The sequence below is a fragment of the Carettochelys insculpta genome, chromosome 11, assembly GCF_033958435.1.
Source record: "Carettochelys insculpta isolate YL-2023 chromosome 11, ASM3395843v1, whole genome shotgun sequence".
Lineage (NCBI taxonomy): Eukaryota > Metazoa > Chordata > Testudines > Carettochelyidae > Carettochelys > Carettochelys insculpta.
This window is the reverse complement of record NC_134147.1, coordinates 50319024-50346938: the sequence shown is the minus strand read 5'-3', so window position 1 is coordinate 50346938 and position 27915 is coordinate 50319024. Positions and strand designations below refer to the sequence as shown.

The 27915-nt window shown below is 45.2% G+C and overlaps 1 protein-coding gene across 1 annotated transcript in view; it reads left to right on the top strand.

The window, feature by feature from the left end:
* The window catches only part of LOC142019219 (SRSF protein kinase 3-like), a 58642-nt gene that overhangs the window by 18473 nt on the left and 12254 nt on the right, over positions 1–27915 (top strand). Inside the window, exons 4-10 of the mRNA XM_075005783.1 lie at positions 3028–3115; positions 3623–3729; positions 15049–15211; positions 21858–21940; positions 23131–23238; positions 23978–24047; positions 24146–24238. Coding sequence (XP_074861884.1) covers positions 3028–3115; positions 3623–3729; positions 15049–15211; positions 21858–21940; positions 23131–23238; positions 23978–24047; positions 24146–24238 — 712 coding nt within the window. The remainder of the gene's footprint in view (positions 1–3027; positions 3116–3622; positions 3730–15048; positions 15212–21857; positions 21941–23130; positions 23239–23977; positions 24048–24145; positions 24239–27915) is intronic.

The following is a 27915-nucleotide window of genomic DNA, read 5'->3' as shown; positions in this document are numbered from 1 at the left end:
CTCAAGCCCATTGCTCCTTGTCCTGTCCTCAGAGGCCAAGGAGCACAATTGTTCTCCTGCCTCCTTGTAACCCCTTTTTAGGTGCTTGAAACCTACTATCTTGTCCCCTCTCAGTCTTCTGGTTTCTAAACTAAACAAGCCCAGTTCTTTCAGTCTTCCCTCATAGCTCATGTTCTCCAGACCTTTAATCATTCCTGTTGCTTTTCTCTGGACTGTCTCCAGTTTCACCACATCTTTCTTGAAATGTGGTGCCCAGAACTGGACACAATACTCCAATTGAGGCCTAATGAGCACGGAATTGAGCAGAAGAATGGCTTCTCGGCTGGTACTTGCTCACAACACTCCTGTTAAAACATGATAGCTTCTTCTCAAGTTCCCAAGCAACCTTCACATTCACAATTACTTCATCACTGTTGGTCGAAAGCAGATACTAAATGCATAGCCTAGCACTAGTTGTTTCTTCCACTTTCTGTCAGACTGCTGTCCCCTACAAGCACTAAGAATTTGCAGGGCAAATTTGTTTTGCTGCAATAGACTTCCAACAGAAATTAGGGAGGTTAAAATGTCCCACTAATATTAGCTTATGTGAGTTAGCTAAGCTTATCTTTTTGTAGCCTGACATACACTTCCTGTTCCCGATTTAGTGGTCTACAATGGACCCTCACTGTGCCATTGTTACTTTTCTTTTCCCTCGTGACCTTCATGCAGAAACTCCTGCCTCATCTGTTGCTCACTTCCCCTTGGATCTTCGAGAAAGTGATACATTTTTGATGTACAGCACAATCCTGCCTTCTTTTTCCCCTACATGTGGCCTTTTGGAACAAGTTGTTTCCCTGGTACTGATACTCCAGTTGTGGGAGCTGGCTCACCAAATCTCTGTGATGCCAATTAAGTCATAATTTTCTTCATATACCTTGACTACCAGGTCATCCTGCTTGTTGTCCATATTTCTTACATTTGTAAACAGCATCAAAGATATTTTGCAGATTGCCTTATTGGGTCTTGGTTGGGTCTCGCGCATCTCCACCTCTTCATCCTGATCTACTGACTCAGCCCTCTGATGAAGATTCATATCCAGCAGTCAGCCCTCGTCATCTCCTGGTGTGGGTGATGCTTGGCTGGATGAGGAGAAAGCATGTTTTCATGGTCTTGCATTATTGTGGCTTAACAAGGTGAAAACCTCTAATAGAGGAAATAAGTGGAAGTGTTTTCCAATTTGATGTCTTGCTCAGGAGTACCGGTTAACATGTGCCTGTATTCAGGATATTTTGGTGTACCGTTTGCACTCTGATTCTTCTAGTCTCTCACTCAATTGATTGTGGGTTCACTTGACAGCAATCTTGCCATTTCATCTCTCTGTCCATGTCTATACTAAGCGAAATCTTCGAAATAGCCATGCTAATGGCCATTTCAAAGAACACTAATGAGGCACTGAAATGCATATTCCTATCAGCAGATGGGAATAAGGGGATTTTGAGGTTGGCGGGGTTCTTTCAATAAGGACCCTTGTTTGGACAAGCTGTGCGGCAGTGAAAAGCGGAAATGTCGACGTGCCGTGGCTGGTGGTATGCTAATGAGGGGCTGAATATGCATTTCAGCAACTCATTAGTAGTCTTCAAAATGGCTATTAGCATGGCTATTTCAAAGATATCTCTTACTGTAGACATGGCCTCTGAGGTTTGTCCTTTTCTTGGACAGCTGATTCCCTTGTGGGACATTAATACCCTCCTGGCTCCCCTCATGAGCCCGCCTTCCATGCCTGGCAAACTGTTCTCTGTCCCGCCTGTGACAGAAGATAGCCTCCCTTACAGCTGTTATGTGAACAAAGAGACATTTAGGCTGTGTCTTTGAAAGAGACATGCAAATGAAGGACAACAAAAATACAAATGAGGTGCAGATTTACATATCTGGTGCCTAATTTGCAGGTTCCCCTTTCCAAAGAACTCAGTTGCATTTTTGATTTCCTCATCTGCGTGCCTCTTTCGAGAGAGGAATGCTCGTTTAGCCATAGCCTAAGGGAGATACAAGCTGCAGCCCTTAAATGGCAGAGTGCAGTTTTCCAAGAACAGGGTGGCCCTGTGGCTACATCCAATTTTTTTTTTTGTCAGAAGTGGTTTCTCAGTGTCACCTTAACCCAATGATATATTTGGTAGAGTTCTTTCCTAAACAGGACACCAGCACAAATGAAGAATGTCTGGATATGTGGGATATGAGACAATGCTCACCATGCTACCTAGACAGAAATCAACCTTTTTGGGCACCACCTAATTTGTTTCCTTCATGGATCAAAGTGGGTGTGGAGAGAGTTCTAGGAGGTCTCTGTGAAAACTATTTACAAGTGGATAAATTACTACAGTACATCAGCATTTGAAGTAGCTCAAACCGTGTGAGCTCAGATGATGAGGACCCAAGTGATGGCAATAGTAGAGCTAGTTCAGTGTTGGACATTTGCAGGGTTGCTACTTGGTCAGCTGTACCTGCTTTTACTGCATCTTGATCTGATACAAACTTTGGGAAGCCAGTTCTGCAGTCACTGTTTAGCTAAATTGTGAGTCCCACCTCCTATGGTAATTGCTTGTGAGTCTGGAAGGAAAATATGTCTGCGCTCATGTCTTGAAGAACTACGGTTACAATACCAATAAGTAGAGCCACTCTCTGTTTCTGCTGCAGGAAACAGTGCCCCTCTCACTGTTTTCTAATGATCATTTTTCTGAGTTGTTGAATATCCACTAACTCTGGTTGGGTTGTTCAGTTCCCTCATTGTTGGGTTTCACCAATAAAATGTACACTTAAACTTTCAACTTAAGCAACAACAACAACAAAATAAAAAAAACCACAAACAGAATATCCTAACCAGATCTATTAACCCTAAGAGAGTGGAAACCAATACCAGAGCCTTCACTAGGGCCTTACATGGAAGAGGCTCAGACAGTATGGTGGTGGATGACAGGATAAAATGCAGGGACAGCAGGAGAGATCTGTTACATGTGTTTCACTTAATAAGTGTTTTTTTCTACCCACTCTCAGGTGAGCAGCATGAAGAAGAAGGACCAGGCAGGGGAGAATATCATCCACTGTCTTGATGACTTTAAAATGATCGGAGCAAATGGTTTACATATCCTTCAGATAAGAATAGTGACTTTCTCGGTTGGTAAGAGAATGAGCCCCCAATGCCATCAGCCGGATATAATGTTATGTTGTTAAACAGACTATCTGTGTCCTCATGAGACAGACAGGCCTGGGACTGGGAGCAAATGGCCAGCCTGGGGTATGTAGGACGGCAGCTGGGAGTGAGGGGCTGGGATGTGGCAAGGACAGCTGGGAATGGGAGAGAAGTGGCTAGGGTGCTTTTGCATAGAATGGCAGCTGGGAGCAGGAGACAGTCTGATGAAGGGGCCTAAGTGGCAGAGGAACAGGAGCCTGGGGCTTGTCTGGGGGGGACATAAATGTCAGCAGAACAGGGCTGGGGCCAGCCTGGGGGAGGAGCATAATTGGCATCTGGGAGCAGGGACCAGGGGCCAGTCTGGAAGTGTATAGGATGGTGGCTGAGGCTTGTTGAGCTAAGAACAAAGTGACTGAGGCTAGAATTCTCTTTCTCTCAATGACTCCCTGACTATCCTACATGTGTGCTTGGTGTTTGAGTTGCTGGGCCCTTCTCTGCGATGTCTAATAAGAAGTCATGGAACCCAGGGACTCCCCTTGCCCTTCGTCAAAAAAGCCCTACAGCAGGTGAGAGCTCAGAGCACTGGGAGGTGAGGGGGGCAGAAGAAAGGGACTCAAATTGGTGACCTTCTGAGGTCTCTTCCAGACCTAGGATTCTAGACAGGAGAGCAGGGCAGATGAGGGGGCAATGGAGGAATACTTTTTGATGCTCAGGGTTATTTTACTAAAGCATAAAATCTAAACTTAAATGCAATTCCTGCAAGGTGGAGTTCCTTACGCTACCCAGTTACACACCTGCTGCCTCACACCCCGTCTTGTTGATCTCGGCTATTAAGTCTCTTCCAGTGCACACGCATGCACATGCACGCACACACAGGCAGGGCTACAAGCCACAGCAGCAATGGAGTTTCCGGCCACAGCGGGGCTCCAAGCCACAGTGGCGGTATCAGGGTCTCCAGCTTGGGATCCTCTGATGGTGAGGCCGGCTCCAGTGGTTACAGATCTGGTGAGTCACTGGCACTTACTTGGGGAGGAGGGGGGCTGCAGGAGTCTGGTGAGGGTGGGTGGGCACTTGATACCATCTTTCTGCAATAGAAAATGTTGTTTCTTATTTACAGTAAACCTTCCGATTTAATGGACTTTCAGCATAAACGGACACCCCTCTCCCCCATTCGTCTGTTAAGTCAAGGGTTTACTTTAGTTCTTTTGGACCCTGTTAAAGTCCTGGTGTTCACAATATCCTCTGGAAAGGAGTTCCACAGGCTGACGACGCATCACATGAAGAAACTCTTCCTTTTTTTCATTTAAAACTGCTACCTACTAATTTCATGTGGTGACCCACTGGTTCTAGTGGAATAGGAACAAGTAAATAACTTTTCTTTATTCACTTTCTCCACAGCAATCATGATTTTATAGACCTCAGTCATATCCCACATTAGTGTCCTCTTTTCCAAGTTCTAAGGCAACTTACCACTGGGCGGGGCTACCAATCAGGAAGGCCAGAGCTTATAAAGCCTGCTAGTAGGTAACCAGGGGAGCTTGCAAACAGAGTGATTGCAATCAGGAGGAAGTTCTGAGAGGGGCATTTAGAAGGGGAGTTGAGAGGGGAGCCTGTTCCTTTTGACATTCTTAAAACGTTTATATTAAACTATACCCCAAACTACTACATTTAAATAACCCCCCTATATAATCTAATTATCTATAGAAAATGCAGGCAGAAGTCCAGCAGCAGAGTTGTGGGCTATCCTGTTTATTGCATCCAATGTAGAAGGTATGATGACCTACCCCATGGCCAGGTGGCATATGTGTGCATGTGGTGCAAGGAGCTCCTGGCCCTCAGAGACCAAGTGCAGGCTTTGGAGGCCAGGGTGGCTGAACTGGAGGAGCTGAGTGAGTCAGAGAGGTATGTTGATGAAGCTCTCCAGGACACTGTAGACACTGTCCCACCTCCAGTCAGACAGTCCCTGCGCTGTTAAGGAGGGTGAAAGGCTCTGGAGAAGGGGACCAGTCAATGGAAGCAGAAGGAAACCATCCCATAGTTGGGACACTCCTTCCAGATGATGTTGTGGTGTCCTCTCACACTGAGGCTGCCTCCCTGGGGGAAGGAACTCCAGTCAGCATGAAAAGGCAGGTGTTAGTAATGGGAGATTCAACCCTTAGAAACAGATAGGTGGGTTTGCGATGACCAGGAAAACCATATGGTGACTTGCATGCCTGATAAGAAGGTTGTGGACCTCTTGTTACACCTGGATAGACTTATGTGTAGTGCTGGGGAGGAGCTGGTGGTTGCAGTACATGTAGGTACCAATGACATAGGAAAGGGTAGGAGAGATGTCCTGGAGGCTAAATTTAGGTTGCTAGGAAAGAGACTGAAATCCAGGACTTCTAAGATGGCATTCTCAGAAATGCTTCCAGTTTCACTCACAAAGCCAGGTAGCCGGGCAGAAATTCAGAGTCTCAATGTGTGGATGAAAGAATAGTGTAAGGAGGAGGGGTTTAACTTTATTAGGAACTGGGGAAACTTTTGGGATAGAAGGAGCCTATACAGGAAGTCTGGACTCCACCTAAGCCAAAGTGGAACCAGATTGCTGGCATTTGTAATTAAAAAGGTTGTAAAGCAGTTTTTAAACTAAGAGATGGGAGAAAGTGATTGGTGCAGTAGAGAACTTGGATTGGACAGAGGCTCTTCTTAGAGGAGAGTCTATTGATAGAAATTGTCTAGGTTTTAGTCAGGAAGAGAGGAAGGAAGAGGATAAAGTATGGAATGGATCAGATGAGAAACAATCACATGAAAAAGAATCAGGAAACGGCAGACAAATAGTGACAAGCTTTTAAAGTGCTTATACACAAATTCTAGAAGTCTAAATAATATGATGGGTAAACTAGAGTGCCTTGTATTAGAGAAGGATATTGATATTAGGCATCACAGAAACTTGTTGGAATGAGGACAATAAATGGGACACAATCATACTGGGGTATAAGATATATCGGAGGGACAGAACAGGTCATGCAGGTGGCAAGTGGCACTGTATGTGAAAGAAAATGTAGAATCAAATGAAGTAAAAATCTTAAATTAATCAAAAGGTTCCACAGAATCTCTATGGATAGAAATTCCATGCTCTAATAATATAGCAGTAGGGATATACTATTGACCACCTCACCAGGACAGTAATAGTGACTATGAAATGCTAAGGGAGATTAGGGAGGCAATCAATATAAAATAATCAATAATAGTAGAGGATTTCAATTATTCCCATATTGACTGGGTATATGTCACCTCAGGACAAGATGTGGAGATAAAATTTCTTGATACCTTAAATGATTGCTTCTTGGAGCAGCTGGTACAGGAAATCACAAGGGGAGAGGCAGTTTTTGATTTAGTCCTGAGTGGAGTGCAGGATCTGATCCAAGGGGTAACAGGACCGCTTGGAATAGTGACCATAATACAGTAACTTTTAACATTCCTGTGGTGGGAAGAACATCTCAGCAGTCCATCACTGTGCCATTTAATTTCAGAAAGGGGAACAATGCAAAACTGAGGAGATCAGTTAAACAGAAATTAAAAGGTACAGTGACTAAAGTGAAATCCCTGCAAGCTGCATGGAAACTTTTCAAAGACACCGTAATAGAGGCCAAATTTAAATGTATACTCCAAATTAAAAAACATAGTAAAAGACCCAATAAAGAACCACCATGGCTCAACAACCATGTAAAAGAAGCGGTGAGAGATAAAAAGGCATCTTTTATAAAGTGGAAGTCAAATCCTTGTGAGGAAAATAGAAAGGAGCATAAACACTGCCAAATTAAATGTAAAAATACGATGAGAAAAGCCAAAAAGGAGTTTGAAGAATAGCTAGCCAAAAACTCAAAAAGGAATAACAAAATGTTTTTAAGGCCATCAGAAGCAGGAAGCCTGCTAAACAACTGGTGGGGCCCCTAGACGATCATGATACAAAAGGAGCATGCAAAGATGACAAAGTAGTTATGGAGAAACTCAGTGAATTCTTTGCTTCACTCTTTATGACTGAGGATGTTAGGGAGATTTCCACACCTGTGTCATCCTTTGTAGGAGACAAATCTAAGGACTAGTCCAAGACTGAGGTGTCATTAGAGGACATTTTGGAACTGATTGATAAACTTAACAGTAACAAGTCACTGGGACCAGATGGCATTCACCCAAGAATTCTGAAAGAACTCAGATATGAAATTGAAGAACTGTAAAGTGTGGTTTTTAACCTATCCTTTAAATCAGCTTCTGTACCCAATGACTGGAAGGTAGCTAATGTAAGGCCAATATTTAGAAAGGGCTCTAGAGGTGATTCTGACAATTGCAGACCAGCATGTCTAACATTGGTAGTGGGCAAATGAGTTGAAACATAGTAAAAAATAAAAGTGTCAAACACAGAGAAGAACATGAGCTGTTGGGTGGAAGTCAATATTGTTTCTGTAAAGGGAAATCATGTCTTATTAATATATTAGAGTGCTTTGAAGGGGTCAACAAACATGTGGATGAGGTGGGATCCAGTGTACTTGGATTTCCAGAAATCCTTTGACAAGCTAATTCAGTCCTCACCATAAGAACATAAGAACATAAGAATGGCCATACTGGGTCAGACCAAAGGTCCATCCAGCCCAGTATCCTGTTTGCCGACAGTGGCCAATGCCAGGTGCCCCAGAGAAGGAGAACAGAAGACAATGATCAAGTGATTTATCTCCTGCCATCCATCTCCTGCCCTTGTACTGAAGGCTAGGGCACCATACTTTACCCCTGGCTAATAGCCATTTATGGACCTAACCTGCAAAAATTTATCGAGCTCTTTTTTAAACCCTAATAGAGTCCTGGCCTTCACAGCCTCCTCCGGCAAGGAGTTCCACAGGTTGACTGTGCGCTGTGTGAAGAAAAATTTCCTTTTATTAGTTTTGAACCTACTACCCATCAATTTCATTTGGTGTCCCCTAGTTCTTGTATTATGGGAAAAGGTAAATAATTTTTCTATATTCACTTTCTCCACACCATTCATGATTTTATATATCTCTATCATATCGCCCCTCAATTGCCTCTTTTCCAAACTGAAAAGTCCCAGTCTCTCTAGCCTCTCCCCATATGGGACCCGTTCCAAGCCCCTAATCATCTTAGTCGCCCTTTTCTGAACCTTTTCTAATGCCAATATATCTTTTTTGAGGTGAGGAGACCACATCTGCACGCAGTACTCAAGATGTGGGCGTACCATAGTTTTATATAGGGGAAGTATGATATCTTTTGTCTTATTATCTATCCCTTTTTTAATAATTCCTAACATCCTATTTGCTTTATTAACTGCCGCTGCACACTGCGTGGATGTCTTCAGAGAACTATCCACTATAACTCCAAGATCCCTTTCCTGATCTGTCGTAGCTAAATTTGACCCCATCATGTTGTACGTGTAATTGGGGTTATTTTTTCCAATGTGCGTTACCTTACACTTACCCACATTAAATTTCATTTGCCATTTTGCTGCCCAATCACTCAGTTTGCTGAGATCTTTTTGTAGTTCTTCACAATCCCTTTTGGTTTTGACTATCCTGAACAACTTGGTGTCATCTGCAAACTTTGCCACCTCACTGCTTACCTCATTTTCTAGATCATTGATGAGCAGGTTGAACAGGATCGGTCCCAGGACTGACGCCTGGGGAACACCACTAGTTACCCCCCTCCATTGTGAAAATTTACCATTTATTCCAACCCTTTGTTTTCTGTCTTTTAACCAATTCCTGATCCATGAAAGGATCTTTCCTCCTATCCCATGACCGCCTAATTTACATAAAAGCCTTTGGTGTGGGACCGTGTCAAAGGCTTTCTGGAAATCTAGGTATATTATGTCCACTGGGTGCCCCCTGTCCGCACGTTTATTAACCCCTTCAAAGAATTCTAATAGATTAGTTAGACACGACTTCCCTCTGCAGAAGCCATGCTGACTTTTGCCCAACAATTCGTGCTCTTCTACATGCCTTGCAATTTTATTCTTTACTATTGTTTCTACTAATTTGCCTGGTACTGATGTTAGACTTATCGGTCTATAATTGCCAGGGTCTCCTCTAGAGCCTTTTTTAAATATTGGCGTTATATTGGCCATCTTCCAGTCATTGGGTACCGAAGCGGATTTAAAGGATAGGTTACAAACCACTGTTAATAACTCCGCAATTTCACATTCGAATTCTTCCACAGGCTCTTACGTAAATTAAGTTGTCATGGGATAAGAGGGAAGACCCTTTCCTGGACTGAGAACTGGTTAAAAGGTGGGGAACAATGGGTGGGAATAAATGGTAAATTTTCAGAATGTAGAGGGATAACTAGTGGCATTCCCCAAGGGTCGGTTGTAAGACCAAGCCTGTTCAACTTATTTATAAATGATCTTGAGAAAGGGGTATGCTGTTAGGTGGAAAAGTTTGCAGATGACACTAAGGTGCTCAAGATAGTTAAGACCAAAGCAGACTGTAAAGAACTTCAAAAAGAGCTCACAAAACTGAGTGATTGGGCAATAAAATGGCAAATGAAATTTAACGTGGGTAAATGTAAAGTAAAGCCTATTGGAAAAAATAACCCCAACTATACATTTAGTGTGATGGGGGCTAATTTAGGTACAACTAATCAGGAAAGAGATCTTGGAGTCATTGTGGATAGTTCTCTGAAAACATCCACACAGTGTGCAGCAACAGTCAAAAAGCAAACAGGATTTTAGGAATCACTAAAAAAGGGATAGAGAATAAGATGGAGAACATTTTATTGCCCTTATATAAGATCATGGTACACCCACATCTTGAATACTGTGTTAAGATGTGGTATCCTCATCTCAAAAAGAGATATTGGCATTAGAAAAGGTTCAGAAAAAGGCAACTAAACTTATTAGGGGTTTGGAGTGGCTCCCATATGAAGAGAGATTAAAGAGACCAGGACTTTTCATCTTATAAAAGAGGAGACTAGGGGGGATATGATAGAGGTATATGAAATTATTAGTAGTGTGGGGAAAGTGAATACAGAAAAATTATTTACTTGTTCTCATAATATAAGAACTAGAGGAAACCAAATGAAACTAATGGGCTGCAGATTTAAAACAAATAAAAGGCAGTTCTTATTCACCCAGCACACAATCGACCTGTGAACCTCCTGCCAGAGGAGACTGTGAAGGTTAGGACTATAACAGAGTTTTAAAAAGAAATAGATAAATTCATAGAGGTTAGGTCAATTAATGGCTGTTAGCCAGGACGGGTAAGGAATAGTGTCCTTAGCCTCTGTTTGTCACAAGCTGGAGACGGATGGCAGGAGAGAGATTGCTTGATCATTACCTGTTGAGTCCACTCCCTCTGGGGCACCTGGCATTAGCCACTGTTGGCAGACAGGGTACTGTGCTGGATGGACCTTTGGTCTAACCCAGTATGGCTGTTCTTATGTTCAAAGATGAAATGCCGCTTCTTTTTAATCTGTCCTCATAAGGTAGTCGTTCTAAATCCATAATTCTTTTTTGCCCTTTTCTGAACTTTTTCCAATGCCAAGATATCTTTTTTGAGATGAGATGAGATGACCATGTCTATACACAATATTCAGGATGTGGGTGTACCATGGATTTAGAGAGACAGTAAGATATTTTCTGTCTTATCCTATATCGCTTTTAAAATGATTCCTAATATTCTAATTGTTTTTTGACTGCTGCTGCACATTGAGTGGGTGTTTTCAGAGAACTATGTGTAACGACCCCAAGATCTGTCACTTAAGTGGCAATAGCTAATTCAGTTCCCATCATTTTCTACATATATTTGGGATTATGCATTACTTTGAATATATGAACATTAAAATTCATCTGCCATTTTGTTGCCAGTTACCTAGTTTTGTGAGATCTTTTTGAAGCTCTTCGCAGTTTACCTTGGTCTAAGTTCTCTCGAGTAATTTAGTATTATCTTCCAATATTGCCACCTTACTCTTTACCCCTTCCTCCAGATCATTTATGAATATGTTGAATAAGATTGGTCCTAGTAGGGACCCTTTCAGGATATGACTACTTACCTCTTTCCAGTCTGAAAACTGACCATTTATTCCTACCCTTTGTATTCCATCTTTTAACCATTTATCAGTCTTAGGCTACATCTACACTAGAGAGTTTTGTAGACAAAATTGGGGTTTTGTCTACAAAACTCAAGGAGCGTATACACACAAAATATGTTTTGTTGACAGAAACTATTGACAAAAAAAGGCATGGAGATACTCTGGGTGCCCTTTTGCTGACAGAGTGGATTGAAAGATCAATCCACTTTTATGTGTAGACATGATCTGTTGACAGAAGTTTTCTTGGAATATCTCTTCCAATAGTAACTTCTGTCGACAGATGCCTCTTGTGTGGATGTAGCCCAAGAGAGGACCTTCACTTTTATCCCAGGACAGCACGTTTGGTGAGGGCCTTTGTCAAAGGCTTTCTGGAAATCTAAGTGCATTTTATTCACTGGGTCTGCCTTGTCCACATGCTTGTTGATCCCCTTCAAAGAATTCTAGTAGATTGGCAAGGCATCCTTTCCCTTTACAAAAAACATATTGACTTTTCCCTAACAAATTATGATCATCTCAGTGTCTGAAAATTCTATTCTTTACTGTAGTTTTCATTAAGTTGTCTAGTACTGCCATTAGACTTTCCGATCTATAATGGTCAACATCATTTCTAGAGCCCTTTTAAAATATTGGCATCACATTAAGTATCTTCAAGTCATCTGGTACAGAAGGTGATTTAAAGGATGGTTGGTTAGTAGTTCTACAGTTTCGTATTTGAGTTCCTTCACAGCTCTTGGGTGAATGCCATCTGGTCCCAGTGACTTATTACTGTTTAGTTTATCAGTTTGTTCTAAAACTCCTCTACTGACACTTCATTTTCTTATTATTAAGAAATAAAACAAAGTGCACAAACTAATCTTGAGCCACTACAGAAATTGTTTACAAATAGTAATTCCTCACTTTAGATATTGGTGCAGGCAGATTGCAGAGCATCTTGAAATATGGCTGCCCTGGCCTGTAGCATAAGTCCTTAGACACCATTCCTGCTTTGGCCCAACTGTCCTCCTTCACTTCAATTCTTCCTTCCACACTCATTTGCCGTGTACTAGAGTATGTTCTCTTCCCTATCAATTAACAATGGGCAACTCAGGCTAATGAGTGGGCTGTGTAGGTGGCCCCTGTTCATCTCAGGGGACTGCAAAACTGTCCAAGACAATCCCCAGGAAGTGATCCCTATAAGCTGAATGCTTGTGTGGCTGCCCAGGAGAAATTCAGGTGCCACCCAGCTGATTAGCCGAGTGCTCACAGCCATCCATAGTTGGCAGCAGGTGTTCTAACTTGTGGTGCACATCTCCCTATGCCTTCGCACACATAACAAAATTTATTACACTCATGGATAGAAAATATTAGAGGGAACCCTGTTTCCAGGGATTAGGTAATTTTGCTGACTGAGCTTGTGTACCTGGAACTTGCAAGGTGTGCTGACTGACCTGTAGCAGTTCTGTGACTGGATGCAGAGGGGTCTCACTGTAAATGTTGTGTTCAATCAGCACACACCACACTTCACGTGCCCTTGCTGTATGTGCATGCCACTTCAGTAATACCAGTAGGAAAAAACCTATGCGGGTGGAAACCAGGAGAATCTGGCAACTTTGCATATGAACGATGGAAAACAAAATGCCTGCCACTGAGTTAAGTCCTTACATTCTGACTCTCCAGACTCTCCCTGCTTGATAATAAAATATTCTTCTCCTCAAGTGAGGAAGCATTGTTCTTCTCTTTTTCCTACACACTTTACTAACTCTATCTATTCTTGTTTGGGTCTCTCCCCAACACTTGTGTGACAGGGTCAGGCCAGAGGGCTACAGAAGAGTGCTAGAAGGAAGGATATTAACCTTAGATTAAATAGGTCTCTTTTCCCAGGTTGAATGAACAAGGACTAATCCAGAGCCAACAAGAACTTTCCAGAATCAATTAGGGTAATCAGGCCAATTAAAACACCTGGAGTCAATTAGGAAGTTTCTAGAATCAAGTGAGACAGACTTAATCAGAACACCTGGGGCCAATGAAAAGTCAGTGGAGACTGGTTAAAAAGGGATTCCCTTCCGTAAGCTCATGGGAGAGGGGGAGAAGCTGGGGTGAGAGGGCGCTGAGGATGGTCTGGGAGAGACAAGTATGTGCAAATACCAGAAGGAAGATCCTGTGGTAAGGATGGTGCTGGGATGGGCTGTAGGGAAGTGGCCCAGGGGATCATGGCTGTCACACTGCTGATACTGGAGACATTACAGGCACTTGCTATGATGAGGTTCCTGGGCTGGAATCCAGAGTAGAGGGTCAGCCCATGTTTTCCCCATCACCAACTCCCTATCAAGCATGGGGAAGGACAAATTTTGATATAGGGGTCTGTCCTGCCTGAATCACTTGAAGGGGCACCAGAGACTATAGAGTTTGGTCTCATCTTATTTCCTCATGTTGGCCAATGCTTACACTGGCTCAACAAACAGTAATGTCATCCAAGAGCAAACATTTTATCTTGGGCCCCACTTTTCATCCCTGCAATTAGTAAGGCCCCCAACATGTCTAATGAAGCCCAAGCTAACAGAAGTTTCCATTACATTCATATGGAAACAAAAAAGAAACCTTTTAGCATGTGTAAGAAAATAAGTATTTGGAAAGTAAAAAGTTTTAATCAACATGTAAATGTGAATACATATACATTCAAACAGTAACATATTTCAGTATTTTTAATTAGATGAATGAGCCTGAGACCCAGCAGCTGATCATGCTGCGCTCCCCTTACAAACTTTCATGCCCCCTCAAGAGAGCCTTTCTCCCACTTTGCATACTTCTGCCCGAGAGGAAGTATTTAAACCGAGGGCTGCTGTGAGCCTCTGAGGCGAGCAATCTGCCTGAAAGCGCAGGACCCATCAAGACTGAGGAGAAAGTTTTGTCACACACTGAAGACTTTATTTTTACTCATTTGTAATGTGATACTTCCAAGAGGCTCGGAGCCTTTGTGCTAGGCACTGTAAAAATCTATACTAAGAGGAAGGACCCTGTAGCCCACTGACCCAGAGGCAGAGGAACCTCTCTGGGAAGCCAACCCAGCAACAGTCCCTTTCTCAAAGAGCCTGCAATCTAAGTATAGGACTACAGACGACAGGCTGATGAAACAAGTGGTTGGGTGAGAATCAAGAGAGACCAGGAAACAAAGAGGTGTTGCTGGTCAGAATAATAATAATTAGTGATTACAAGTCTCAGCTAGTTCATAAGAGAGATTGACTGTTGCTTACATTATTTTTCCTGGTCAGATTATATCATTTGTACCTTAATTGTCTGTCCCCAGACACTTCCTTACTGGTGGATTTTAATACTTCCTTCCAGTGCACCTCACTACTTGGTTCCTCAAAATCTACTTTCTTTGTACTATTATAATGTGTGAGTTCCGCATGTCTCGCTAAGGTAAATCAAAGTAGCTCAGACTTCACGCCAATCTTTCTAAGTCCTTTGATGAAACCATTAGTTTTATCACACAACTTCCTCTTATGTTTCCTAGCCCGTCAAGGTAGGTAAGATATACAGTAATATCTTTTATTGGACCAGCTTCTGCTGGAGAAAGGCAATTGTGTTTTCACAGAGCTTTCCTTCAGGTTGCTGTCATCTTATTTTCGGATGCTGACACCAAGCCGATGCGTGAGGTTTCCTAGATAAGGATGGCCTCAGACAGAATTTTACATGTTATCTGTCTTTCATGCTTCATAAACATCAGAATCTAATAACAAGTATGTTGGACTCTTTCTCTGGTGACAAACTGCTCCTAGGAGTTGTCTCTGCCATTCCTGTTTGTTAATCACTGTCTCTGGTTCACTCAGGTCCTGGCAGGGCTGCAGTTCCTGCACAAAAACTGTCAGATTATCCATGCAGACATCAAGCCAGAGAACATATTGCTGCAGATGGATGAGGAGAGTTTCCAGAAGCTTCTACATGACAAAGCTGCCTGGAGCCAGAGTGGAAATCTGGGCCTAAAGAGACCAGGTAGACTGGAAAGGATAAAGATTTGCAAAGTTTAGTACAGAAAGTGGGATTTATACAGGAACAAGAATATTCCAACCTCAGCCTATGAAGACTTCATGTCAAGGGCAAACACACACTCAGAGAAATTCCTGCACTGACTGGTGGGAGGCCATTGCCCTAGATTATCCTGTATTGATAGGGCTTTTCCGCTTCTAGCTTCCAGGAGTGAACTCTCTGTCTTATATACCATTCATGCCTCAGTCCAGGTCTGTCTGTGTATAGATAACGCTGTTGCAGATGGGTATGTGTGTAGGAACAACTGGAAAATTATGAGCATTTTCTGATACCTTTCCACTGCTTCTGAGCAATTACTCACAGCCTTACAGTACAATGCATGTTCTTCTAGTACGGCACATACTTGGACTGCAACAAAATTCATTCCTCAAAATTGCACTGTAAGTCGAAACGTTAAGTCAAAACCACTTTTTCCATAGGAATCCATAGTATAAAGAGGAAGCTCGGCATCAGCAAGGCTGGCCTTGGAGCCATTTCCCTCAGGGCAAAGGGCAGGTTACCCTGACCTTACTTGGTACCATGGATATCATAGAATCATAGAATGCTAGAACTGGAAGGGACCTTGAGAGGTCATTGAGTCCAGGCCCCTGCCTTCATGGCAGGACCAAGTACTTTCTAGACCATTCTTGATAGACATTTATCTAGTAGTTGTAGTAGGCATCCTTCAGTCTGCATAGACTATGGATCGCGCCCTTTATAGTTTCAATTGAGGACTTCATTTACAGCGTCTACTGTGACTATGAAGACCCACATGAGAGTGACAGTCCTTGCTGCATCTCTCGCAGATGTGGTGGGTGTCTGGCAAGTCCTTAGTGTGCTTTCTGTGCGCTCGCTTCTCCTCTGCTAGCTGTCTGATCCTCATCTCGCCCTTCTGAAGGCCCTTGTGTAACCCCTGCCTCCATCTGCTGCCGTCGTCTTCTAGTTCTTCCCAGTTGTCCAGCAGACATTTATCTAACCTGTTCTTAAATATCTCCAGAGATGGAAATTCCACAACCTCCCTAGACAATTTATTCCAGTGTTTGACCACTCTGACAGTTACAAACTTTTTCCTAATGTCCAGCCTAAACCTCCCTTGCTGCAGTTTAAGCCCATTGCTTCTTGTTCTATCCTCAGAGGCCAAGGAGAACAAGTTTTCTCCCTCCTCCTTATGACACCCTTTTAGATACTTGAAAACCGCTATCATGTCCCCCTTAATCTTCTTTATTTCCGAACTAAACAAGCCCAATTCTTTCAGCCTTTCTTCATAGGTCATGTTCTCTAGACCGTTGATTGTTCTTGTTGCTCTTTTCTGGACCCTTTCCAATTTCTCCACATCTTTCTTGAAATGTGATGCCCAAAACTGGACACAATACTCCAACTGAGGCCTAACAAGTGCAGAGTAGAGCGGAAGAATGACTTCTTATGGCTTGTTCACAACCCACCTGTTAATGCACCCCAGAATCATGTTTGCTTTTTTTGCAACAGCATCACACTGTTGACTCATATTTAACTTGTGGTCCACTATAACCCCTAGATCCCTTTCTGCTGTACTCATTCCTAGAGAGTCACTTCCCATTCTGTATGTGTGAAATTGATTGTTCTTTCCTAAGTGGAGCACTTTGCATTTGTCTTTAATAAACTTCATCCTGTTTACTTCAGACCATTTCTCCAAATTGTCCAGATCATTTTGAATTTTGACCCTGTCCTCCAAAGCAGTTGCAATCCCTCCTAGCTTGGTATCATCTGCAAACTTAATAAGCGTACTGTCTATGCCAATGTCTAAATGGTTGATGAAGATATTGAACAGATCTAGTCCTAATCCAGACCCCTGTGGAACCCCACCTGTTATACTTTTCCAGCAGGATTGAGAACCATTAACAACTACTCTCTGAGTACGGTTATCCAGCCAGTTTTGCACCCACCTTATAGTAGCCCCATCTACGTTGTATGGGTTTTCCTATGCAAATGGGTGCTTCTTCCTTGTTGTCCCAGATCTGAAGTGATCTGTAATGCCTGGACTGGTTGATGCAGAAGGAAGGGTACCTTCAGCACCCCAGCCTCCTTCACAGCATGGAAGCTTCATGGCTGAGTGCCATGGAACTTTCCTGCTCAGACCTGGTGAGGAAGGTACTTTTAAATAGTAGAAAACCCTTCATGAGGGCCACTTACTTGGAGAAGTGGAAAAGGTTTATGGTTTGGGCATTCCAGAAGGGGTTATCTCCCGTTGGTGCCATGTTCCTCTTGATTCTGGATTATCTGTGGCAGCTAAGTCAGTCAGGGCTGTCCCTGGCTTCCATCAAGGTACACCTCTTGGCTATTTCTGCTTTCCACCCTGCTCCAGGTCTTCGTTGCTTTTCTCAGATCCCATGGTCAAGAGATTTGTGAAAGGCTTGGAGAGGGTTAGGCCACTGGCGTGGGACCCCTTACCCACCTGGGACCTCACTTTGTTTCTGGCCAAGCTTATGGGCCCCCTTTCAAGCCCCTTGCTTCATGCTCCCTGCTGTTTCTAAGTTACCAAAAAGCATTTTTGGTGGCCATCGCTTTGGTCAGAAGAGGGTCTGAGCTGAGGGCCCTCACAATGGAACCACCCTGTACTGTGTTCCACAAGGACAAGATTAGATGGCGACTTCATCTGGCCTTCCTGCCAAAGGTGGCCTCCTTTTTCCACGTCAGTCAGGACATCTCACTACCATTTTTTTTAACCCAAACATCATGCTACCGCGAGAGAGCAGAGCTTACATACCATGGACCTCCATAGTGCCTTAGCCTTTTATATAGACAGGGACCAAACAGTTTGGGAAGTCGTAGCAGCTCTTTGTGGCCATGGTGGACAGGATGAAGGGCCTCCCATTTTCATCCCAGAGGATTTTTTCCTGGATAATGGCTTGTATTAGGGAATGCTACAAGCTAGCAGGGGTTCTCCCGCCTCCCATCAGGGCTCATTCTGATGGTGCAGGCATCTTCAGCAGCATTCCCAGCCCATTTCTTGAATATGGATTCAGGAGATCTGTAGGGAGGCTACCTGGTCTTCCATACATACATTCTCAGCCCATTACGCAATCATGCAGCACACTAGGGAGGATGCTGCAGTGGGCAGAGCTGTATTACAGTCATTCCAAGGCTCTGTCCCCAACTCCTAACATCAGCTTGCATTTATCTACAGTGGAACAATAACTCAAAGAAGAAAAGACTGTTACTTCCATAACTGGTGTTCTTCGAGATGTGCTGTTCATGTCCATTCCAAATCCCTCCCACCTTTCCCCAGTGATGGAGTAGCCAACAAGAAGAAACTGGGGGAGAGAGGGCAGCAGAGCTGGTGGTGCTTATATTGGGCACCACGTCGGCGCCACTCCAGGAGTCAGTGGTCCAGCCTGATGGCTACTGGCTAGGGGGAAAATTTTCTAGCAACTGAGTATGCACATCCACACCCACCTCTAGTGGAATAGATATGGACAACACATCTTGAAGAACACCAGTTATGGAAGTAAGTATCTGTCTTATCTGCTGGAAGGCAGCAACAGTTTCAAAACTATGCAATACATGGGGACATGATGATGAGATGGAGACACACCTGTCCCTGCTATTCTGATTCTGCTGATGCCCCTCAATCCAGACCTGCAGCATCTCTCCAACTCCCTACTGCAGGTCTGCTCTCCCTTAGTCCTGCCCATACATATACACAGCTCTGCCAGTGCAACCTAGTCCTCACTTGTGCTCCAGACAATCACATCTGACAAGAAATCATCAGAGGAGAATATGTAGTTCACGTTGTGTGTCTATTAAACTACTCTATTCTACTCTAGTCTATTTAGGTTTTCTCTGAGAACGCTATTTCCTTTCTGTACTTTAAACACACCACCAGCAATTGTATTCTGGGTATTTGCACCAGAGATATTCCTCACCATCTAGAAATGACGTGGGAGATATAACCATTTTATGACAGGCTTGTGTCATGGTGCAGTTGTTTTGTGGAGCTGATGTTTTGGGGTGAATGGTAGCACTAACGTACTGACAGATTTTTACTTGAATCAGGCTTGCATGATAGCGTAGGTCATATATTGACCACTGCTTCATTGTAAAGTAACATAATCTGGAAGATATTTGAGGGAAATGGGAGTCTCTTCTCAGAGCAGATTCAAAAAGCAGCTGGTCACCTTTCAGTCACCTGGCACATAGTATCTGCTCTGAAGGCTATACCTTGCAGGGGCCCCATTTCCTCTTGCTGAATTTGTCAGCAGAAACTTGGCAGTGCTATGGCTGTGACCTCAGGGACTCGAGGATCTGAAGAAGTGGGTCTGTCCCATGAAAGCTCGTTGCCTAATAAATCGTTTAGTTCGTTTTTACAATGCTACATGACTGCTGTTCTGTTTTGTCAGAATACAGACTAAGATGCTACCTCTCTGTTATGTCTCAGCAACTTGGTAGGCAGTGCTCTGTCTTTAGTCAGTGTTGCCTCAATGCCCTAGCTTGATGTTGCTAAGGGCCCTGTTATGCAGTGAGTTGGGTGTGTGACTGACCCAATAGGGTGCCCTCATTCCTCTGACTTGGTGCAGACCCCGATGCTCCACTTCAGACAGTTACAGTTTGTTTTTCTAACACCCTCTGGCCATTTTAGCTAGATACCAGATTCTTCCGCATTCTGCTCCTCAGCACATGGAAGTGGCAGCATTTCAATGAGGGGTAAAGAGGAATCACCTCTCTGTAAGGCAGTGTAAGATTCACCAGACTGAAAGACTTTAGATAAAGGGAAAACCAGACACGAACGACACATCTTAGCCGTGTCTACATGTGCACGCTACTTCGAAGTAGCGGCACTAACTTCGAAATAGCGCCCGTCACGGCTACACGTGTTGGGCGCCATTTCGATGTTAACATCGACGTTAAGCGGCGAGACGTCGAAGCCGCTAACCCCATGAGGGGATAGGAATAGCGCCCTACTTTGACGTTCAACGTCAAAGTAGGGACTGTGTAGTCGTTGCGCGTCCCGCAACATCGAAATTGCGGGGTCCTCCATGGCGGCCATCAGCTGAGGGGTTGAGAGATGCTCTCTCTCCAGCCCCTGTGGGGCTCTATGGTCACCGTGTGCAGCAGCCCTTAGCCCAGGGCTTCTGGCTGCTGCTGCCGCAGCAGGGGATCCATGCTGCGTGCACAGGGTCTGCAACCAGTTGTCGGCTCTGTGGATCTTGTGTTGTTTAGTGCAACTGTGTCTGGGAGGGGCCCTTTAAGGGAGCGGCTTGCTGTTGAGTCCACCCTGTGACCCTGTCTGCAGCTGTGCCTGGCACCCTTATTTCGATGTGTGCTACTGAGGCGTGTAGACGTTCCCTCGCTGCGCCTATTTCGATGTGGTGCTGCGCAACGTCGATGTTGAACATCGACGTTGCCAGCCCTGGAGGACGTGTAGACGTTATTCATCGAAATAGCCTGTTTCGATGTCACTACATCGAAATAAGCTATTTCAATGTAGCGTTCACGTGTAGACGTAGCCCTTGAGTGCTATACCTGTTAGTCTGGAGACAGAGACACAAGGGGGTGAGGTAATAGCTTTTATTAGATCAACTTCTGTTGATGAAAGACGCTTTCGAATTAGTCAGTACTCTTCCTTCCCAGGGGTGGAAGGGCATCAGGGTGTCTCAGCTAATCACAAGATCAATCAGAGAGTTGAGCATTAATGACAAGCAGACCCGTGGGACCTTAAAAAAGTCTGTAAGGTGCTACTGGATTCCTAGTGTTTGCTGAAACAGATTATCATGGCTGCTTCTCTGAAATGTAACAGAAATGCTTAGCATATATTCACAGGGACCATGGAAGGCGGAATAGCCCGATTACACCCCTGTAGCCACAGGAAGATAAGTGACTTACAGATTGTTATACCCATATGCAAAACACGCAGCTGTCACTACCCATACACAAAACATGCAGCCATGTGGGGCACCACAAAATTTGGGGCATCATTTCATGGTGTCCTATGCAGCCATGTGCTGTGGATGTGCTCCAGGGTGCCCATCCCATTCCTGGGCCAACCCTCCCCAGAGCTCAGAGCTGGCTTCAGCCCCATCCCCTGGCTAACCTCCCCCACCCCGAGCACTCAGAGGACTTGGGTGGAACAAGGGACAGCTGAGCAGCCCATAGCTGGAGAGAAGCAGCGGTTCTCCCCTCAAAGTCCACTTGTCTCATGCCAGCTGAGAGGCCACCTCCTGTTCCTTCTGAGTCCTCCCACCACTGCTTGCACAGCTTGGCACCCACCACACCTCCTGTCTGCTGCCTTGCAGATGTAGGTGAGCCTCCCTGCTCTGCTTTGCTCCTCTCCAGATTCGCCAGCTCTCCTGGATTGGAGAGACCAGGCATCATGGCAGCAAATGGTGGTCAAGACATCCAGTCAGGGAGAACTGGCAACCCCTACTCCCCGCAGCTTTTTCCCCTGCACCCTGCAGAACAGCTGTTCCCCTCATAGCGGGAGGGGTGCTGGTCGTGGGCGGCATAGGACACCAACACTGGTAGGGATGGCCCTGATGGTAATAAGCCATAAATCCAGTTGGTCTTAAAGCCACGTTTTTTAGTGGCTAGCAAAGTTACGAGCTGAAGATGATTTCTCTGTTTCATTTGTTTCATGCAGGAATTCTTGGCAATCATTTGGATCATTGTGGTATGATGCAAATGGGAGTGAAGATTGCAGACTTAGGCAGTGCATGCTGGACCGTGAGTGTTTCAGTGATGATGATCAGTCACTGTTGCGTGCACCCCTATGATGCAGGAGCTTATTCTCTCTTTTCTGACTCTGATCTTGGTGTCTGTCCATCATCATACATCTCCTTAAAAAGCTTTACTGTGCTGTGTGCTGAGAAAGTCTTTGATTTCAGCTTGTAATGTGTGTGTTCTCCTCTGCACTCACAGCTCAGAGCTGAGCTCTGCCAGCTGAGCCATGCTGCATGCTTTGGCTAAGCTTATATGTGCACACAATCAGCTTCTACAGCTAGGAATGCCAAACTGTCAGTCGGGTAGACATGGCTGATAATGAGAGTTAAGAGAATAGTGGGGGCAGCAGCCACCACAGGCCCCAGGGCAAGGTGCAGGGGGATCGTCAGGTGGAAGGGAAGTGGCTGGGGGCAGCCAGCCCTTAGCACCATCTGAACTACGGTGCTGGGCTCCCCCAACCCTTACAGCCCTATGGAGTGCTCACTGCAGTGCTCCAGCAGCAATTCAAAGGGGGCCAGAGCTCCAGCCATTGCTGCAGCCACAATAGGAAAGGCAACGGCTGGGTGCCCCAGATCTCATTGAATCACTGGGCCTTTGTACCCTGCATTGGCGAACCTGGAAAAGAAACTCACCTCGGGTGGTGGTGAGGCTTAGGATCTGATATGCTCTACGTGAGACTGGGTACATGCCTTCAGCATGTTTTGTCCATGGCAATGATGGGCAATCTAGGCTAGTGAGTGGGCTGCATGGGTGGCCCTCCATCTCAGTGGGCTGCAAGATTGTCATAATCAAGCCACTCTCCTAGGACAGGGTAGTTTTATTAACTGTGCTTGTGTACCTAGATTTTTGGGGTGCGCTAACTGAACCATAGCAATGCTTTGGATGCAGAATGGATGCATGACACTGTTGTGTGCAACCAGCACACACCTCACTTCTTGTACCCTGGCTTTATGTGTGTGTCACTTAAGTAATATTGGTGAAAAAAATGACATGGACAGAAACCAGCATAATCTGGCAACCCTGTACACGGGCGATGGTAAACAGATGTCTTGTGGGCCACACATGGATCCCTAATGGGCTGCAGATTGCCCACCACTGTTCCATGGTCTGTCCCACTGTGTCCTGGACTTGGCTGTGACTTTGTTTTTAATTAGTTATGAATTAGTAGGCATAGTCTGTCCTTTCTGTTTCAGTACAAGCCATTTTCTAAAGAGATCCAGACCCAGCCATACCGAGCCCTGGAAGTTCTTCTTGGGTTAGATTACAGCACTCCTGCAGACATCTGGAGCACAGCCTGCCTGGTAGGGATGCTGAGCCTGATGGTGATTCCTGTGCACTGCAGATGTGAACATGAACAACATAGCACAGCCTTGTGAGAATGTCTGTCTTCAGCCCTCAGTTTATTTTGCTGCATTTGGGTATAAGGCAGGTCTTGTCTGAAGGAGTCATGAAAAAATAGGCACTCAACCAACTTCAGTTCAAAATTGTACTGCAGATAAATTATTTTGCCCTTATACTGGTGACAAGTATTGGAGGGGTAGCCGTGTTAGTCTGTATCCACAAAAATGAGAAGTCCTGTGTCACCTTATAGACTAACAGATTTTTTGGAGCATAAGATTTCATGGGCAAAGACCCACTTCATCAGATTGCATGCATCTAACAAAGTGGGTCTTTGCCCACAAAATTTTATGCTCCAAAAAATCTGTTAGTCTATCAGGTGCCACAGGAATTTTCAGGTTTTTTTTCCTATAATGATTACAGAGCAATCATTACACTACTTATGGACATCACTATATGTGTCAAAGTAAGGCAAAGATGAACTGAGATTTACCCAGGAAAGGGAAAAGTGATTTCGGTGGTAGTACAGTGGGGATTGCTGAGGTTGCCAAGCATTTCCTTTCCTTGGCAACGCTCTTGTGTCATGGAGTGTTGGCAAAATGAAAAATGGTTGTTGGTCTGTGGGAGTGACAGGAATGGTGAAGAATGACTCTCTTGACTGACCTGGGCACTCAATGGATTGACAGGCTGTTTCATTTCCAGGCATTTGAAATGGTGACCGGTGAGCACCTTTTTGCACCCCAGGCTGGGAAATATTTCTCCAGAAATGATGGTAGGATTCTGTCATCTTCAGTGACTTCAATGATAACAGCACCATAAAATGTAAATAACCCATTTTTTTCCCCATGCTCTCTCTTTCTCTCTCTCCAGATCATGTTGCTTGTATCTTTGAACTCCTGGGAAGAATCCCTCCTAAAATTGCTCTCTCCTGGAAACAGTCATCAAAATTCTTCAGCAGACAAGGTAAAAAGAAGAGCTGCCAGCTAGAGACTTATCCAGAAAGGTGCCGATCTCTGACCCCTCCCCACCAAAAAAACAACTTTTCCTTTGAAAACCAGACAAGCTATTTTAGCAAAGCCCTCTGTAAGCAGAGAAGGGCAGAGAGCTGAAGACTGCACAAAGTCCTCTAGGGCAGCGGTATCCAGTACGTGCCCCATTCGCCACATGCAGTGTGGCAAAGTGTGGACCAGGAGAGCCTCACATGTGGGGCACCCCTCCAGCACTCTGCGCACTCACCCCACCACACAGTGGGACAAGCACGTCGTGGTAGTGGTGGAGGCAGCTCCTCCAGCTGCAGCGTAGCTTCAGTCTGGGGTAGCTCCCATGAGTAATCTGGTGGGGTTGTCTTGCTGGGGTGGGTGGGCACCTGGCTTGGGGGGGGCCAGTGCCTGGTGAAGAGGAGGACGGCTGTGGCTATCCCTTACATTCCTTTTGGACACCACTGCTCTAGGACCTTGCTATGCCAGCTTACTGACTTGAGAATTGCACAAGAGATGGGTGTCAGTACAAAATTCTAAATGAGGACTTAAAAATATCCCAAAAGTACTAGAGAGAGATTAGAAACAGGAGATGAAAATAACTAAATGAGAATCAAGTTGGGGGAGGGATAGGTCAGTGGTTTGAGCAGTGGCCTGCTAAACACAGGACTGTGAGCTCAATCTTTGAGGCGGCCATTTAGATGTTTTTCCTTTAGCAGCATCCATAAATGAATGCTCCTAGTGCCCCCTGGAGCAGTGCATTCATGGTGTGGTATAAGTAGAGCCCTGCAAGTCTGTGGATATCTGCTTTATATCTGTGAAGGTGGATGCAGATGCCCGCAGCTCATTTTTGTGCATATGAATGCAGACCTGGTTACAAATTTTGTATCAAGAACTTTGTATCAAGAACTCTGCAAATTTGCAGATATACACTTTATATCTGTGGGTACCAGCATCTGTGGATGTCAGTGCGGATATCCATGGCTCATTTTTGCAGCTAAAGATGCAGATACAAAGTTTATAGCCATGCAGAGCCCTTGATATAAGGGGTGCTGTGTGCTCTACCCATCTTCAGTTCCTCCTTGCCACCAGTGATGGTGCGGGAACCTTCTGCTGCCTCAGGCAAGCTCTTTGTGTCGTTTGACTGAATGTCTGTTTCTTTCTTTCTCTATTTCGTTTCCTGCAAATAGTTCTAGTGAGTAGATCCCTTAGTGTAGTTAGTGTTAGTCACTGGTTCTAGCTGAGATGTTTTGCCTCACATTGTGGCATGCCCCAGTCTCTTGGGTTTAAGCCCTGTGACTGCTGCAAGTGTTCTTTGGCCATCAGCGACCCACAAAGCAACTGTTTGCTGTGTCTGGGTGAAGGACATGTCAGTGAGAGGCGTCTCATTGATAAACTGTTCAAGCCCAGGACTAAAGGGGAACAAGACATCTGTCTCCAGGCTGTCCTGTTAGAGTTGATATTGGCCTCAGCACCAGAGCACTGTTCTGACTCGGTGCTGAGGACCATGGAATTGGTGTGTAGAGTGTCCCTCTAGCACCATCATCCAGACAATACTGGTCCCTCTCACTGGCGAAGAAGGCTACAAGACCAGTGAAAGGCAGATCTCCCATCTCCCCATAAGGAAAAGGTAAGGACTGGAGGAGGGTCACGACCCTCACTGGATGACTCAAGTCCTCTGTCTAGGTCCTGGGCACCCATTCAGGCTGAATGGTCCAGCTCAGTCCCATCCACCCTGCAATGCTGGACTGGGGCAAAGGCTTTGACTTCATTGAGATGCCATCTACATTGGATGCCCAATGGGCAGCACAGTCTATCCTGGTCTTACTGGTCCTGTCCACAGTGGCAGTAGCAGTTCCCCACTTAACAGGGAAACCAGCTTTGGGACCTGTTCCTAAGTAAGCACCATTCTCAGTCCAGGGAAGTGTCACGCTATGACTCAGACATGGATAAAAAGGCCTGCAAGAGCAAGAGGCAATCCCCAGACCTGGGTTCCTGCCAACGTTGACCACAGCATGCATCACTGGTGCTGTGGTATAGACCTGTGGAGGCACATGCATACCAGCAAGGACGGTGGTTCTGATGCTCCCTTTTGCTCTGGCCACCACACCAGTTGCAAAGATATTCTGAGGACCAAGGCGCTGCTGCCGTTCCTGTGGTCATCAGTCTCTGAGGCAGTCACCCCAAGAGTAGCAATCGTTGGGATTTCAGAGTTCTACGGTTCCCAGTCTACAGCAGTGGTGTCCAAAAGGAATGTAAGGGATCAGCACAGCCTCCGTCCCCTGCAGGTGCTGTTTATTCATTGGCCAGTTTACAGTTCAGGGTGGCAAAGCACCAAGCCCTAGTTGGCCTGTATGACTGTAATATGTGGCAGACTGTGTCAATGATTGAGGGGGCACTCCCGGATTCTTCAAAAAAGGAGTTCTAGGAGATCCCAGATGAGGGCACTCCTGCAGCAAGAGCTGTCCTCAAGGAAGCTTGAGATGCACCTGACTCAGCAGCCTGAATGATGGTCTCCTCCATCCTGATGCAGTGAGAATCCTGGCTGTTCCTCTCCAGTATGTTCTCAGACACTCAGTGGTCACTGCAGGACCTCCATTGGGAAAGCACGTTTGCGGAGCAAATGGGCAGTAATCTGCATGGCTTGCAAGACTCCCATACAACCCTCAAGAGTCTAGGGCTCTATGTCCCTGTACATATATGCAAATTGTTCAAACATTCACAATCTCGTGGTCAAGGGAGCCAACCACGGCAAAAGCCACCTTCCAAAAAGGCCCAGGACTAGAAGAGGCATCCAAGCTATCGTATCCACCCATCTGCTCAGTCAGGTTCAGCCCGCAGAGAGCAAAGAGCCCTGCCCCTTTTGAGGGTACACCCAGGAACGGCCAACTGGACTCTTCCCAGGATAGTTTCCCCAGTTTTCTCAAACTGCCTTTCCCATTTCCTCTCAGCCTGGATCCACATTACCTGGGACAAGTGGGTACTCTAGACAGTAGACCAGGGTTATACCCTGAAATGTTCTTCTTCCCCCACTACTTCCCTTTCCTGTCCTGCTTCAGGGATCTTTCTCATGAGAATCTCCTAGCACAGAAGGTACAGGGGCTGAACCCCAGTTCCAGACCAAGGGGTTTTACGCCCACTACTTTCTGATCCTGAAGGCTAAAGGTGGACTAGGGCTAATCCTGGAACTGCACAACCTCAATAATTATCTGCAAAAGATGACATTTCGATGGTCTCTTGGGCCTCCATTGGTCCCTTCCTGGATCTGGGAGACTAGCACGTTGCCCTTGATTTGGGGGTATGCTTTCATACTGCAGTCCTCCTGGGGTACAGACATCTCCTCAGATTTGCCATTACGCCTGATTATTACCATTTCATGGTCTTCGACTGTCCATGGCACCGAGGGTGTTCACCAAGTTTATGTTGGTGGTCACTGCTTACCTGAAGTGCAGAGAAATTATCACATATCCCTATCTGGATGATTGGCTGGTCAAGGGCCGCTCCAGATCAGAGGTCTGGTGGAGCATTGAGGAGCTGCTGCATGTCAGTAAATGCCTTTCTGGTGAATGCCAACTAGTCTATGCTCATTCCTGTACAACGAATAGAGTTCACTGGGGTAGTACTGGACTTGGTCTGTGCTCAGGCACTTCTGCCATTAAAGAG